At 41.1% G+C, this 15,682-nt stretch overlaps 1 protein-coding gene across 4 annotated transcripts in view; it reads right to left on the reverse strand.

Moving 5' to 3' along the window:
• The window catches only part of ATL3 (atlastin GTPase 3), a 63,922-nt gene that overhangs the window by 36,526 nt on the left and 11,714 nt on the right, over positions 1-15,682 (reverse strand). For all 4 annotated transcript variants that reach the window (XM_032414334.1, XM_032414332.1, XM_032414331.1 and 1 more), the window contains 2 exons: positions 6,589-6,803; positions 6,306-6,449 (listed from right to left, as the gene is read on the reverse strand). In XM_032414334.1, coding sequence (XP_032270225.1) covers positions 6,306-6,449; positions 6,589-6,795 — 351 coding nt within the window. In that variant the 5' untranslated portion in view covers positions 6,796-6,803. The remainder of the gene's footprint in view (positions 1-6,305; positions 6,450-6,588; positions 6,804-15,682) is intronic.

The following is a 15,682-nucleotide window of genomic DNA, read 5'->3' on the forward strand; positions in this document are numbered from 1 at the left end:
TGGGTGGCTCAGTCGTTAAGCGTCTGCCTTTGGCTCAGGTCATGATCCCAGGGTCCTGGGATCGAGCCCCCCATCGGGCTCCCTGCTCTGCGGGAAGCCTGCTTCTCCCTCCCCCACTCCCCCTGCTGTGTTCCCTCTCTCGCCATGTCTCTCTCTGTCAAATAAATAAATAAAATCTTTAAAAAAAAATAAAAAAATAAAAAAAATTAAAAATTAAAATAAAAAACAAGACAATCATGTGAAACTTTCATTTGGGTAACTTCTAAAGAACTGCTTATTAGTATGGCATTTATCCAATATTATATTGATTTTTTAAAGCACCCCTGATCCTGCTGAATGCCTGAACATAATATTTCTTAAAAGGGTAGGAAACAGGGGCGCCTGGGTGGCTCAGTCGGTTAAGCGTCTGCCTTCGGCTTGGGTCATGGTCCCAGGGTCCTGGGATCAAGCCCCGCGTCAGGCTCCCTGCTCAGCGGGAAGCCTGCTTCTCCCTCTCCCACTCCCCCTGCTTGTGTTCCCTCTCTCTCTGTCTCTCTCTCTGCCAAATAAATAAATAAAATCTTTAAAAAAAAAAAAAAGGGTAGGAAACACAACAATGAGATATCCCTACACGTCTACCGAAATGACCAAATGCTGACAAAGATGTGGAACTACAGGAACTTTCACATTCATTACTGGAAAAAAGGCAAAATTATACAGGTACTTTGGAAGACAGTTTGGCAGTTTCTTACAAAACTAAACATCACCTTGCCATACAATCCAACAATCGTGCTCCTTGGTATTTACCCAAATGAGTTGAAACTTATGTCCACACAAAAACCTGCCCACAAATGCTTACACAGCAGCTTTATTCATAATCGTCAAAATTGGAAGCAAACAAGATGTCTTTCAGTAGGTGAACAGATACACTGTGGTACATACAGACAATGGAATATTATTCAGCAATAAAAAGAAATAAGCTATCAAGTCAAAAAAATGTGAGGATCCACAAAAGTACACTGCTAAGTGAAAGAAGCCAATAGAAAAGGCTACATACTGTATGATTCCAACTACATGACGTTCTAGAAAAGGCAGGTCTATGGAGACAGTATGAAGATCAGTGGTTGCCAGTTCATAGAGGAGGTGGGAGAAAGAGGCAGGAACAAATAAGTGGAGCACAGAGGGTTTTTAGGGCAGTGTACCTATTCTGTCTGAGACAGCAATGGCAGCTACATATGACACACTTATCAAAACCCATAGAATATATAACACAAAGAGGGAACCCTAATGTAAACCATGGGCTTTAGCTAATAACAATATATCAGTATTGGTTCATTAATTATAACAAATGCATCACACTAATACAAGATATAAATAGTAGGGAGAAACTGGCAGGGGGAGGGGCATGTGAGAACTCTGCGCTTCCCGATCAATTTTCCTATAAACCTAACATTGTCCTAAAAAATAAAGTCTATCAATTTTTTTAAAGGTCAGGAAACCAAAATGTCAAAAAACATTGAGCTTATCCCAGGGTTCTGGGATCAAGCCCCACATTGGGCTCCCTGCTCGGCGGGAAGCCTGCTTCTCCCTCTCCCACTCCCCCTGCTTGTGTTCCCTCTCTTGCTATGTCTCTCTCTGTCAAATAAATAAATAAAATCTTAAAAAAAAAAAAAATTGAGCTTTATAGAGGAGTCAATTCAACAAGATAAAAAAAATGAGGGCACTACAAATGTTAGATAACTAAAAGCAAAGCTTGCTTACTAAAATTGTAGAGATTTCCTAAACTATTATGAAAATATACCAGTTGCCCCAAAAAATAAAAATCAGGTCCACCAGTTCTATACAAAGGGGTCATATAGTCAAAAATAACTATTTATTCCTAAAAAGAAAATTATAAAAGCATCTACCACACACTACCAGAGAAACAGAAGAGAGCAATGATACAAAACAGGACTGAAATGAAAATTGTAGGGCCTGTTGTAATGCCAGATCTAAGAGCAGCTGTATTACCCACAGCAGGCCTTAACTGCTGTGGGTAATAACAGCAGTTTAGAGATGCCAAACATCTCTAAAATGAAAAGACTGGACTTCCACTTCCAGTCACAGTCAAAATGGTGTAACAGAGACTGAACTTACCCTCCCACCTAAAACCAAAAAATAACAGACAGAACACATGAAACAACAGTTCACGACACTGGACATCAGGTAACAAAGGATAATGATCCTTGAGGGAAAGGAACAGATGAGGTGAGCCCTTCTGTTGTCCCAGCTTACTGACTAAAGTGCGGGGAGGGGAAGCCAGGCAGAACTCAACGGATTCCCTGAGTTGAGGAGACACAGCTGAGAGTCAAGGAGACCCAGGACACTGGAATTCTCAGGCAGAGTGTCTGAGAGGAGATACGAAGACAAAGAACCCCAGGGATCTGCAGAGGGTCCCCATCAAGAGTTCAGCTGAATACTGACAAGCGCGTGCGCATGAGGACACTACCTGAGGCTAGAGACAACCAATCAAAAGGTTTAGAGGGAGCAGTACCCAGTGCTCACAGAGGGCCAAGAACAGGCCTGTTCCCTCCAACCAGACTGAAAAAAATCCCATAATTCTAGAGTACTCAGAAGAGTACTTGCCTCAGTAGTGAGGAATAAATAGCTCTATATTAAATACTGCTCTGGTGCCATTTAAGAAACCTTAAAAGCCAGAAAAGAAAGGATCCAACTGTTTCCAAATTTCTTAACTGCATCCTAGAATAAGGTCAGGGAGGGGCACCTGGGTGGCTCAGTCGTTAGCGTCTGCCCTCGGCTCAGGTCATGGTCCCAGGGCCCTGGGATTGAGTCCCACATCAGGTTCCCTGCTCGGCGGTAAGCCTGCTTCTCCCTCCCCCACTCTTCCCCACCCTGCTTGTGTTCCCTCTCTCACTGTGTCTCTGTAAAATAAATAAATAAAAATATTTTTAAAAAAAATAGAATAAGTTCAGGGAAAATATGGGAAATGGGGGAAATCAAGGAACACAAGAAAGTATGACCCAATGAGGAGAAAAATCAATCAAAAGTCAATTAAAATTAACCCAGAACAGGGGCACCTGGGTGGCTCAGTTGGACTTAAGTGTTGGACTCTTAATCTCGGCTCAGGGCTTGATCTCAGGGTCGTGAGTTCAAGCCCTGCTTTGGGCTCCACACTGGTCGTGAAGCCTACTTAAGGAAAAAAAAAAAAAAACCCCAGAATAGATACAGATGTTAAAATTAACAGAAAATGACTCTAAAACAGCATTCTGTATAACTGTATTCCATATATTCAAAAAGTGACGTAGTGACATGAAAGACATAAAAAAGACCTAACCTGAACTTCCAGGGACGAAAATCACACTTCTGCAATGAAAAGTAGACTGGATTATAAAGACTGGGGAACTTGAAGGCCTAGCAATAGATACTGCCCAAAAGGAAAGAGAGAGAAAAGTAAGAAAAAAATGAACAGTGCATCGATGAGCTATGGGACAGCCTGACGTATGCATAATAGGAGGCCCCAAAGGGAATAAGGGAAAAAAAATTTGAAGAAATAATGGCTAAAAAATGTACAAATCTGATAAAAATTATAAACTTGCAAATTCAAGAGGCTCAACAAAATCCAAACACAAGAAACATGAAGAGAACTACACTGAGGTACAACATAATCAAACTGCTCAAAAAACAAAAAAATGCTAAACTGTTCAAAGCAACCAGAAAAAAAAAAAAACCACATGTGAAACACACCACAAGAACAAAGATAAGGATAAAAGATTTGTCATCAGAAACAACCAGGAAGGGGCGCCTGGGTGGCTCAGTTGGTTAAGCAACTGCCTTCGGCTCAGGTCATGATCCTGGAGTCCCTGGATTGAGTCCCACATCGGGCTCCCTGCTCAGCAGGGAGTCTGCTTCTCCCTCTGACCCTCCCCCTCTCATGCTCTCTCTCTCTCATTCTCTCTCTCAAATAAATAAATAAAATCTTTAAAAAAAAAAAAAAAGAAAGAAACAACCAGGAAAAAGGCAAAGAACTGACATCTTAAAGCACAGAAAGAAAAAATTGCCAGCCTAGAATTCTATATCCAGCATAAATATTTTCCCAAAAAAGGCAAAATGAACACTTTGCAGATATATGAAAACTAAAAGAAGTCAGCACCAGCAGAACAGCACTATAAGAAATATTAAAGGAAGTCCTTTAGGCAGAAGGAAAAATGGACACAAAAATAGAAATATGGACACCCAAAAATGAAGAGCACAGTTAATGATAACTAAATGGGTAAATATATGGCTTCTTTCCTTTTTTTCAAAGATTTTATTCATTTATTTGAGAGAGAGAGAGACAGAGAGAGAATGTGTGAGCATGATGGGGCGGGGGGCAGAGGGAGAAGCAGACTCTGCTGAGCAGGGGCCCAACATGGGCCTCAATCCCAGGACTCTGGGATCATGACTAGAGCTGAAGGCAGATGCTTAACTGACTGAGCCACCCAGGCATCCCTGGCTTCTTTCTTATTATTTAAATATCTTTAAAAGATAATTTAATGTTTTAACAGATTGTTTAAACAAAAAAATAAATACAGGGGCGCCTGGGTGGCTCAGATGGTTAAGCGTCTGCCTTCGGCTCAGTTCATGATCCCAGGGTCCTGGGATCGAGCCCCGCATCAGGTTCCCTGCTCAGCGGGAAGCCTGCTTCTCCCTCTCCCACTCTCCCTGCTTGCGTTCCCTCTCTTGCTGTGTCTCTCTGTCAAATAAATAAAATCTTTAAAAATAAATAAATAAATACAATGTTATTAAAGTAAAATATGTGACAATAGCCCAAAAGTTAGGAGGGGAGAAATGGAATGTCAATTATATCTCAATAAAGCTGTTAAAAAATTAAAGGCAGACCCTCCAAAGAAAAAGTTTATAACGTAGTATTTCAATGTTACAACTTCTTATTCTCCTAGATTCTCTTTCTTTGAAAAATATGTGATAATCTCTTCATTTTGCTACATATTTTTTATATGTGCATCTATGCATTAAAAAAAAATTAGAGGGGCACCTGAGCGGCTCAGTCAGTTAAGCGTCTGCCTTCAGCTCAGGTCACGATCCCAAGGTCCTGGGATCAAGCCCCACATTGGGCTCCCTGTTCAGTAGGGAACCTGCTTCTGCCTCTCCCTCTGCTGCTCTCCCTGCTTGTGCTTTCTCTCATTCTCTCTCCTGCTCTCTATCAAATAAATAAATAAAATCCCTCCCAAAAAATTATAGAGGGTTTTCCAATATACTTTCTCCTGGAATCTCACTAAAAGAGAAAAAGAAATAAAATTGTAAAAGAATTAATGAGGAAATTTATAAGGAAAAAGAATAAAAGATGTGGAAAGGCAATCAAGACTTGTGCATCAACTCTCCAGCTCCCAAAAATATCGAATGGCATAGCATTTAGGAAAGGCTGAAACCGAACAATCTGAAGGGGGGATTTGAAACCTTAAGCCCTAGAAAGACTCAAGAATGAGAGGCACCAACAGCTGTGAAAGCATGCTTTAGGATGGAACTAAAAACAGAAGGAATGGATTAAAATCTGTTTAAGAAACAGTGATACCCCCAAATCCTCTCTACCACTTTGAGAAGACACATGACTCACCTTTGACAAAAAAATGTAGGGGAGGCTGTAGGACTGTAGCTTACTAGGCACGGAAGAGATGGGGTAAGAGGTCTACTGATGGCTGCCCCAGGGGCCGGCGGAGGACGCTCACCTTCTGCATGTGAGACGCCCTAGTATCCTGTATCTGCTCAGCTCCCAGAAGAGTGGCAGCCAGGTCTATGTCACCCTCACAGGAGTAAGAAAGTGAAGAACAGAAGTAACGTCTGAAACAGTTCAGATCATTAACCCCCGGGGAAGTGAAAACAAGCAGAGGGAAGAACAGGGCACTTGATAGCTACTTTTTGGTTTTGATAGCTATTTTTTGTTAGAAACCTTGTATTACTGGGGTGCCTGGGTGGCTCAGTCGGTTAAGCATCTGCCTTCGCTCAGGTCAAGATCCCAGGGCCCTGGGATGGAGCTCTACGTGGGGTTCCCTGCTCAGCGGGAAGCCTGCTTCTCCCTCTGCTCCTCCCCCTGCTCATGCGTTCTTTTTCTCTCTCAAATAAATAAAATCTTTTTAAAAATTTTTTTAAAAATTAAATTTTTAAAAAAAAGAAATCTTATTATTTGACCATTTAAATTATACTCGTGTTATTTTTAAACCATGCACTTACATCATTTTGATAAAAATATTTTTAATTGAATTATCAGAATACACATTAAAGTTCTCGTTCTGTTGTTGTTTTTGTTAATTTACAAGTCTTTTCTTCCTTACCTTCTTCCCACCCGGCTTCTCCACAGTGAAAACTTCACTCCAGATCTGAATCCCCGTTGTTTCTGGGTCAGAGCCCCCTCTCCATGAAAACCCTGTTAACGGTTCTTCTGAGTCACCCAACCAATTTGAATGGCCACCTTCCTTCTATAGGAAAAATAAGAAATTTCCATTAAATCCTAAATTTTGAGTAATTTTACCTATCAAGGATAATCCACAAGCTTATTTTGCTCTTTTGGACACACAAGTCTCATTTCCAATCTGAAATGAAATAATTCGAGCTTACCTGGAAATACAAGTATCGTAGCATGAAGTCCAGGAAGAAGGACTTGCCCTTCCGGAAAGCACCAGCCACAGACACCACCACCACGTCAAGGTCTCGGATGTGGTCCTGCAAGAGAATGCTGGCCAAGGCTTTCTCTTCTAACTCAAAGGAATGCTGGTCTTTCTGAACCAAAACAACCTGCACTGGGCCAGGCTTTCCACTCTCCATGGCATCACCTAGGTTGTTGCAGAGAAAAAAAAATTTGATTCAAATCTTTTTTAAATTTGTATTTTTGAACATGGGAAAAGCAAAAACTTCTTATATGGTACAAAAACACTAAGCATAAAAGAAAAAATGACAAATTAGAATCCGTTAAAATTAAGAGTTTTTGTTTATTAAAAGACATTATTAATGGAGGGATGGGGTAACTGGGTGATAGACATTAAGGAGGGCATGTGATGTAATGAGCACTGGGTGTTATGTAAGATTGATGAATCACTGACCTCTACCTCTGAAACCAATAATACATTTTATGTTAATTAATTGAATTTAAATTTTAAAAGACACCATCAAAAGAAAGTAAAATGAAAGCCACAGACCAGGAAAAAATATTCACAATACCTATATCCAAAAGACTCACACCCAGAATCAATATGGAAATCCATACGGAAAGGACAAATATTCAAATTTTTAAAATAGTAATAAGCAAAAGGCACTTCATTAAAAAAAGGATACCCAAATGGTCAATAATCCTATGAAGAGGTGCTTCCATACCATTACTTACCAAAGAAATAGAAATAAAACCATATTGAGATACCACTACCTGTCCCATGAGAATGGGGCTAAAATTGAAATGACTGACAATATCAACTGTGAGAGAAGTTGTGGTACAGCTGGAATTGTCACACATTCTAATGGGAATATAACCACTTTGGAAAACTGCTTGGCAGTAGCTACTAAAACTAAACATACCTATAACCTAGCAATTCTACTCTTAGGTATATAACTTAGAGAAATAAGTGCTTATGCCCACCAAAAGACATAAATACAAGAATGTTCACATCAGGGACACCTGGGTGGCTCAGTCGGTTAAGCAGCTATCTTCAGCTCAGGTCATGATGATCTCAGGGTCCTGGGATGGAGTCCCACATGGGGCTTCCCTGCTCAGCGGGGAGTCTGCCTCTCCCTCTGCCCCTCCTCCCTGCTCATGCTCTCTCTCTCAAATAAATAAAGATGAGCAGAGAGCCCGAGGCTGGGCTCCATCCCAGGACCCTGAGATCATGACCTGAACCAAAGGGAGACACTTAACCAACTGAGCCACTCAGACGCCCCAATAAATAAAATCTTAAAAAAAAAAAGGTTCACATCAACTTTATTCAAAATAGTCCAAACTAGAAACAATCCAAATGTCTATCAGCAGTAGAAAGGGTGCCTGCCACTGCTAAGCCTTTTACATACATTTTCTTTAATCCTCAGAACAACCCCATGTGGTAAATAATACTGCCTCATTTTTAAAAATAAGGAAACTAGGGCTTACAAAAGTTAAACATCTTGTCCAACTGGTTCTGGACAAAGCTTGAAAGGATCTTTAGGTGGCTAGGACTTGCAGATCATTCTTAATAACCTAGTCAACACATTAGGGGCAATTAATTCTTTAGCTCAAAATTAAGCACTAACTAGTAGTTTCCCTACCAGAGTTGAAAGCAGAAAGATATCAATTCTTTGAAATTCACAGAACCACTCAGTAGCTATGGATTTATGGAAAGTTTATGAAAAACTACCAGTGTAGCCTAGTAAAGCCTAGAAGCAAAGCACTATTTCCCTAAGTGTATGCACCACTGGTATTAAAGATGTTTTCATGTATTAAAAGGACATTTATTTGAGTAATTATGTATTTTAATGTATACAAGGAAACAAAACCATGTTTTAATAGATTATTACTTGGAAGGATGCTAAATTTAAAAGGTGAATCAATTCAAAGTAAATTGAAAAACAAATCCTAAGCAAAGCACAGTAAGGTAAGCAGATATGGCAAAAATCACAAATACGGTCCCCAAATTACTTTTGTGGAAACACTTGAAGGCTGCATGATCACAGTAGACAAAAGTCAACAAAACAGCTTGACTGCCAGACTCTACCCATTAAGCTATGGGAACTGCTGCTCACTTTTTATACCAGAAAGCAACAAAGGGTTCTTGCCACTTTTATATTTTTATCAAACTAGTGGAAAACAAGTTATAAATATACATTAACTGTCATGGTATCATTGTAATAAATGTATATTATTATTTTTCTTTCCCATTACTGCCCGGATAAAAAGGAAATATTTCTGTGAATAATCTCTTACAGTTCTTTATTGCCACAAAAGCAGGTGAATCCAGGACCTAAAGACCTTCAATCTTTCATATAAAAGAACAAACGATCTTATGGATAAGCCACAGGGTCAACTACTGTGCAAGACTCGGAGCAATTCCAAAGTCCCTGAAATGGCTGGTTGCTCCCCCAATATTCATTTTCCCCTCCTGCTATGGCAACTGATTTTTAGCTGGGCATAAAAACTGCCCCAAAGAAACCCAATTTCAACCCAACCTTGTAGCAGGGGTATCACTGTGTGACTAAGTTCTGACTCTGGAAATGATATAGCAACTTCTGGGGCACGCATTTTTCCGTTTCCTGCTAGCGGGATGTATTCACAGGAGGGAGTCATCCTGTACCAGGCACATGAGGGCAACACCCCAGAAATAGTGGAGCAACAAGAGGTAGGGCCTAGGACTTCATGTAGCAGAATTGCCCTGCTGGCTCACTTTTATGTGAAATAAATAAATAAATAAATGTCTACCTTGTTTAGGTAACTAATTTGAAGGCTCTATCGGGTACGGCCAAACCCAGTAAGCAGTACAACAGTCCCCTAGGACTTCACAATTAAGTTCATGATACTGGCTCTTTCCATTTCATCTATTAAACCATTAAAGGTTACTGAGCAAGTGAATGTACTGACACCCAGCAGGCACACAATAAACAATCGTAAAAAGAATGAACCATATGTACTGTAACATAGTTGAAGGCCACAACCTTGAGGATGCAGGTGGTTTTGCCAGAGCAACAGGCACAGAAGATAAGGTTACCTGGGCTACTGACAAGGTGGAATAATCCAATGACAAGAATGTATGCAGTTGTGCACAATGAACTGTACTTCAAGAGAAGATGAAGACCAGTGAGGGCAGTTGGGGGGAAAAAGGTGCTAAGGCCCTTCACTCACCTCTTCCTCTCTTTCTGCCTACAGCACAGTGAAAAGGAAGAGAGAACCAGGCTATGTTTAGTTGGAGGAGCTGGGGTGATCTTGCATTTCTTTTCAAACAGTTTATTGGGCACACTGGATTTAAAAAGATCTTGTTCCTTTGGTTTCCGTCCACTTAAGGGAAAAATCATTGTGAACTGCACACATCACCAGTAATTCAATTTAAACAAATAGAGTTGCTCACTTTTCACCATATCATCTTTCTCTCTCATTTCCTAAGACAAGACAGTATCTTTTTTTCCTAAAAGATATATTATTTTGAGAGAGCGAGCGAGCAGGGGTAGGGGCAGAAGGAGAGGGAGAGAATCTCCAGCACACACCGCACTGAGCATGGAGCCTGATGCAAGGCTCAATCTCACGACCCTGAGATCCTGACAGGAGCCAAATCCAAGAGTCGGACACTCAACTGACTGAGCCAGCCAGCTGCCCCCAGACGGTATCACTGATCTTCCAAGTAAAAACTTTATTTCTACTCACCCCTTTCCAGATGTCATACAATTGCGCTTTGCTCTTTAAAAAAATTGCTAAAAGGGGCGCCTGGCTGGCACAGTTGGAAGAGTATGCAACTCCTGACCTTGAGGTCATGAGTTCGAGCTCCACATGGGGTATAGAAATTACTTAAATAAATAAAACAAAAAATATTTAATAAAAAATAAATGTCCTTTGCTGATTTATCCCCATATCTCAGGCTCCCCAATCCCTTAATCAAAACCTCAGGACCTTCTCCCTTAGGCCTTACCACCTCCCAATCTTTCTCGCCTGTTAGGTACCATCCCCAAGGGTTGCTTTAATGATGCGACCTCATCCTTTAGGGCTGACCTCCTTCATTATAGTACATAAATACATCACGACAGCAACTACTTAAGGGCTAGCAAAAACACTTTATGAATCAAGGGCTCAAAGCTAAATCTCCATCCTCTAAGTCAAAGCCTTTCACCATTCTCCCCACTGCCTTGGTTCCTCTTCTTCCTTATCCCCCTTATCCTCTCAGGAAGATTTACTTCCACTGGTCTTTCTACTGAAGAAACTTAGGATTCAGGTCCTGTCCTGCCTTGATTCCAAAATTTCAAATGTACAACCTATTCAGCCACTTGTTCCCACGGCCTGAAATGCATATTCCCCACCCCCCAACTCCAGGCAAACACTGACCCTTTAACACCCACCTTACCCTCCCTCTGTCCCCATCCTCTGCCTATCACTTTACATGGTATACTAAAAAGAAAACAGGTTCTGGAATCAAGATACAGCAGGGCTTGAATGCTTACTTTCTCCCCTCTAAAATGTAAGCTCCATGAGGGCAAGAAATTTTTTTTTTAAGATTTTATTTATTTATTTGACAGAGAAAGAGACAGCGAGAGAGGGAACACAAGCAGGCGGAGTGGGAGAGGGAAAAACAGGCTTCCCGCTGAGCCCGGAGCCTGATGCGGGACTCGATCCCAGGACCCTGGGATCATAACCTGAGCCGAAGGCAGATGCCCAACGAGTGAGCCACCCAGGCGCCCCCATGAGGGCAAGAATTTTTGTCTCTTCTGTTCAATGCTATATCCCCCAAGATCCCAGAACACTGCCCACACATATTAGATATCCAATAAATATTTGTGGGATAACTGAATAAACTTCACCACTTAGTCTCTATGTGACTATGGATAAAATCCTAACCACTTGCAGTTTCATTTAGAAATTGAATACTCCTCTCAAAGCCCAGAGTCTAACACATATTAGGAACTCAATAAAGTGGTCCCACTTTCCTATTTCCACAAAAACCTCATACATACTCTATTATCCCACCCATTATAATATTATCATTTGTAATCATGATTTACCACCCAACTGGGAACTTCTGGGGAGTAGAGAAACTATCATGTTCAGCCCCAGTATCTAAAAGGAAGAATAAAGATAAACTCAAAATGGATGAAAGACCTCAATGTGAGACAGGAATCCATCAAAATCCTAGAGGAGAACATAGCCAGTAACCTTTTCGACATTGGCCACAGTAACTTCTTTCAAGACACGTCTCCAAAGGCAAGTGAAACAAAAGCAAAAATGAACTTTTGGGACTTCATCAAGATAAAAACCTTAAGCACAGCAAAGGAAACAGTCAACAAAACTAAGAGGCAGCCCATGGAATGGGAGAAGATATCTGCATATGACATTACAGATAAAGGGCTGATATCCAAGATCTACAAAAAAACTTTTCAAACTCAACATTCAAAACACAAATAATCAAGTCAAAAAATGTGGCAGAAGACATGAACAGACACTTCTCCAAAGAAGACATAAAAATGGCTAAAGACACATGAAAAAATGCTCAACATCACTAGCCATCAGGGAAATACAAATCAAAACCACAATGGGATACCAACTTACACCAGTTAGAATGGCAAAAATTAACAAAACAGGAAACAACAAATGTTGGAGAGGATGTGGAGAAAAGGGAACCCTCCTACACTGTTGATGGGAATGCAAGCTGGTACAGCCACTCTGGAAAACAGTATGGAGGTTCCTCAAGATGTTAAAAATAGAGCTACCCTACGACCCAGCAATTGCACTAGGTATTTACCCCAAAGATACAGATGTAGTGAAAAGAAGGGTCACATGAACCCCAATGTTCATAGCAACAATGTCCGCAATAGCCAAAGTGTGGAAGGAGCCGAGATGCCTTTCAACAGATGAATGGATAAAGAAGATGTGGTACATATATACAATGGAATATCATTCAGCCATCAAAAAGGATGAATACCCACCATTTGCATCGACATGGATGGAACTGGAGGGGATTATGCTAAGTGAAGTAAGTCAAGCGAAGAAAGACAATTATCATATGGTTTCACTCATATGTGGAACATAAGCAATAGCATGGAGGACCATAGGGGGAGGGAGGGAAATCTGAAGGGGGAGAAATCAGAGAGGGAGGCAAACCATGAGAGACTATGGACCCCGGGAAACAAACTGAGGGTTTCAGAGTGGAGGGGGATGGGGGGAGGGGGTAACAGGGTGATGGGTACCAAGGAGGGCACGTGCTGTGATGAGCACTGGGTGTTATACGTAACTAAAGAATCACTGAACATTACATCAAAAACTAATGATGTACTACACAGTGGCTACCTGAACATAAAATAAAATTAAATAAATAAATAAAAATAAAAGTAACAGTTTCCTAGTATTGTGACGCTAAACCCAGTAATACTTGTCAAGCACCTCAATAAAAACCAGTTTCTTCCCTTCCCACTTGCAGTCTCCTTTATCGGCCAAACTCCTTGAAGGTATGTCTTCATCCACTTACCTACCCATTCCCTTCTCATTGCCTCGCAACCTGACTTTCCTCTCAATCTTCTTATTGAAACTATTCACTAGTTTATCAATGACCTCTCTTGCCAAATCCAATGGCCCTTTCTTGATTCTCATTCAACCCTCTCTGTAGGACAAAACACAACTGCCACCTGCTTCTAGAACTCCTGAAAACCTTTGGTCTCAGTGACAGTGCCCATTCCTAGCTCCCTCCCAGCCTCTTCAACACCTCGTTTCACTACTTCTTTTTCTCTTCAGCCTCCTGTGAGCTCCACCAGCGCTCTGCTTCAGTCTTGCAGTTCTCTCACTCCCTCAGTGGGCTCTTTATTATTATAATTTCGCTATACCCTCTTTCGGTGATGCAACTTCATTAATTTCTAACCTGCATTCACGTCCAAACATACAACTGCCTCAGGGACAGATGCACCTGGATATTCCACCATCACCTCCTTCTCAGGAGTAATATGTAGAAATATATGGGTGTAATAGTCAAGAGACAAGTTCCTGTTCCAGTTCTACCACTAACAGCCTGTGGGATTCTGGGCATGTCTAGTCTTCGGTCTCAAGAGTGAAATGAGTCAAGATTTAACTTCTAGAAACCCTCCAATACTAACACTTTCTATGTCTACTTGTGGTAGCATTGCAATGAATCCTCTCAGTTACTCCACTTCTCTCAAATCTCCACCTCTCAGCCTCCACATCTTCCCTGACTCTATCTCCCTATATACTATATACCTCCAAATCCAATCATTTCCTCCTACTTTTTTTTAGATTTGAAAGAGAGAGAATGAGCGAGCACGGGGGTAGAGGGGCAGAGGGAGAGGGAGAGAGGATCTTAAGCAGACCCCACACTGAGTGTGGAGCCTGACTCGGGGCTCCATCCCATGATCCTGAGACCACAACCCGAGCTGAAACCAAGAGCTGGACGCTTAACCGACTGCACCACCCAAGCACCCCTCATTTCCTCCTTCTATGACTTAAGCTTGTTTTGGCAAAAGTTGTTACTCTCTAGTGAGGCAGAATGTACAGGAGAAAGGCCTTCCCGAACACTCAGGGCCCAGCTGTACGATGACTGTACAACCATATGAGTAAATCATTTTACCTCTCTGGGTCTCAGTTTCCTCCACAAAACCAGGCAGTTAGGTAAAGCTATTTTCTAGCTCTAAGATTCAATGAGTCTTTAACAACTGAAAATTTCCTGGATGTCTAAATTGGCCAAACTGGCTAGGTAACCTATGCATCCCTTGGCTTAATTTAAATTTTATAGGCCTGGCTAAAGAACAGATCAAAATTTATAATGATAAAAACATTAAAGCAGGGGCGCCTGGGTGGCTCAGTTGGTTAAGCGACTACCTTTGGCTCAGGTCATGATCCTGGAGTCCCGGGATCGAGTCCCACATCAGGCTCCCTGCTTGGTAGGGAGTCTGCTTCTCCCTCTGACCCTCTCATGCTCTCTCTATCTCATTCTCTCTCTCAAATAAATAAATAAAATCTTTAAAAAAAAAAAAAACATTAAAGCAACTTGCTCAGTAAGGACTCACACAAAAGCTTTTGAGGTTTGGGGTTTTGTTTTGAGGGTTTTAGGGGGGAGGGGGGAGGGGTTTCTCTTAATTGCACTGAAATTACTTCCATTTCTCAGGAATCTTAACTCAGGAGATCTAACCTCCAGGAATGGTATTAAAAAAACTTTAGGTGACAACCTGACATGCTTCTCCCTTTAGTGAAGCAATTATTCCCAAGATCTAGATATCCACTCTGAGACAACAGTAATGCTCACTTATATGAACAGTTAATGCTTATTTAGATGAAGAGTTAATGCTGTACTATGTTCATTTATATGAATAACAGATGAGACATTTTGGTACACAAAGATATGGCCTGACGACAGTCACATCTGTCATCCATATCCACATAAGTGAACTTAAAACCTTTGTTTTTAAGGGCGCCTGGGTGGCTCAGTTGGTTAAGCGACTGCCTTCGGCTCAGGTCATGATCCTGGAGTCCCTGGATCGAGTCCCGCATCGGGCTCCCTGCTCGGCAGGGGGTCTGCTTCTCCCTCTGACCCTCCCCCCTCTCATGTGCTCTCTCTCATTCTCTCTCTCTCAAAAAAAAAAAAAAAAAATTTAAAAAAAAAAAAAAAAAAAAAAAAAAAAAAAAACCTTTGTTTTTAAAAAAAGATGAGTAGAACACTGTATCATAATTCCAATTCTGATTATTGCTGTAAATAGCATATGGTAATACTGAATCAGCCTTCATTTCAGTTATGTAGGAAGTGCTGAAAATATTTAGATAATAAAAAAGCCTTTCAACAGTTTATGTGGAAGCTACAACCTTTTTTCTAATTACTTTTATTTTTTTAAAGATTTTATTTATTTATTTGAGAGAGAGCATGAGTGGGGTGGGGGGGACAGAGGGAAAGGGAGAAGCAGGCTCCCCACCAAGCAGAGAGCCCGACTCGGGACACCCAACCAACTGAGCCACCCAGGAGCCCCTCTAATTACTTTTAAAGTGCTGATTAGCCTTTACTTT

Source organism: Phoca vitulina, unplaced genomic scaffold (genome assembly GCF_004348235.1).
Source record: "Phoca vitulina isolate PV1807 unplaced genomic scaffold, GSC_HSeal_1.0 scaffold16, whole genome shotgun sequence".
In the NCBI taxonomy this organism is placed as follows: Eukaryota; Metazoa; Chordata; class Mammalia; order Carnivora; family Phocidae; genus Phoca; species Phoca vitulina.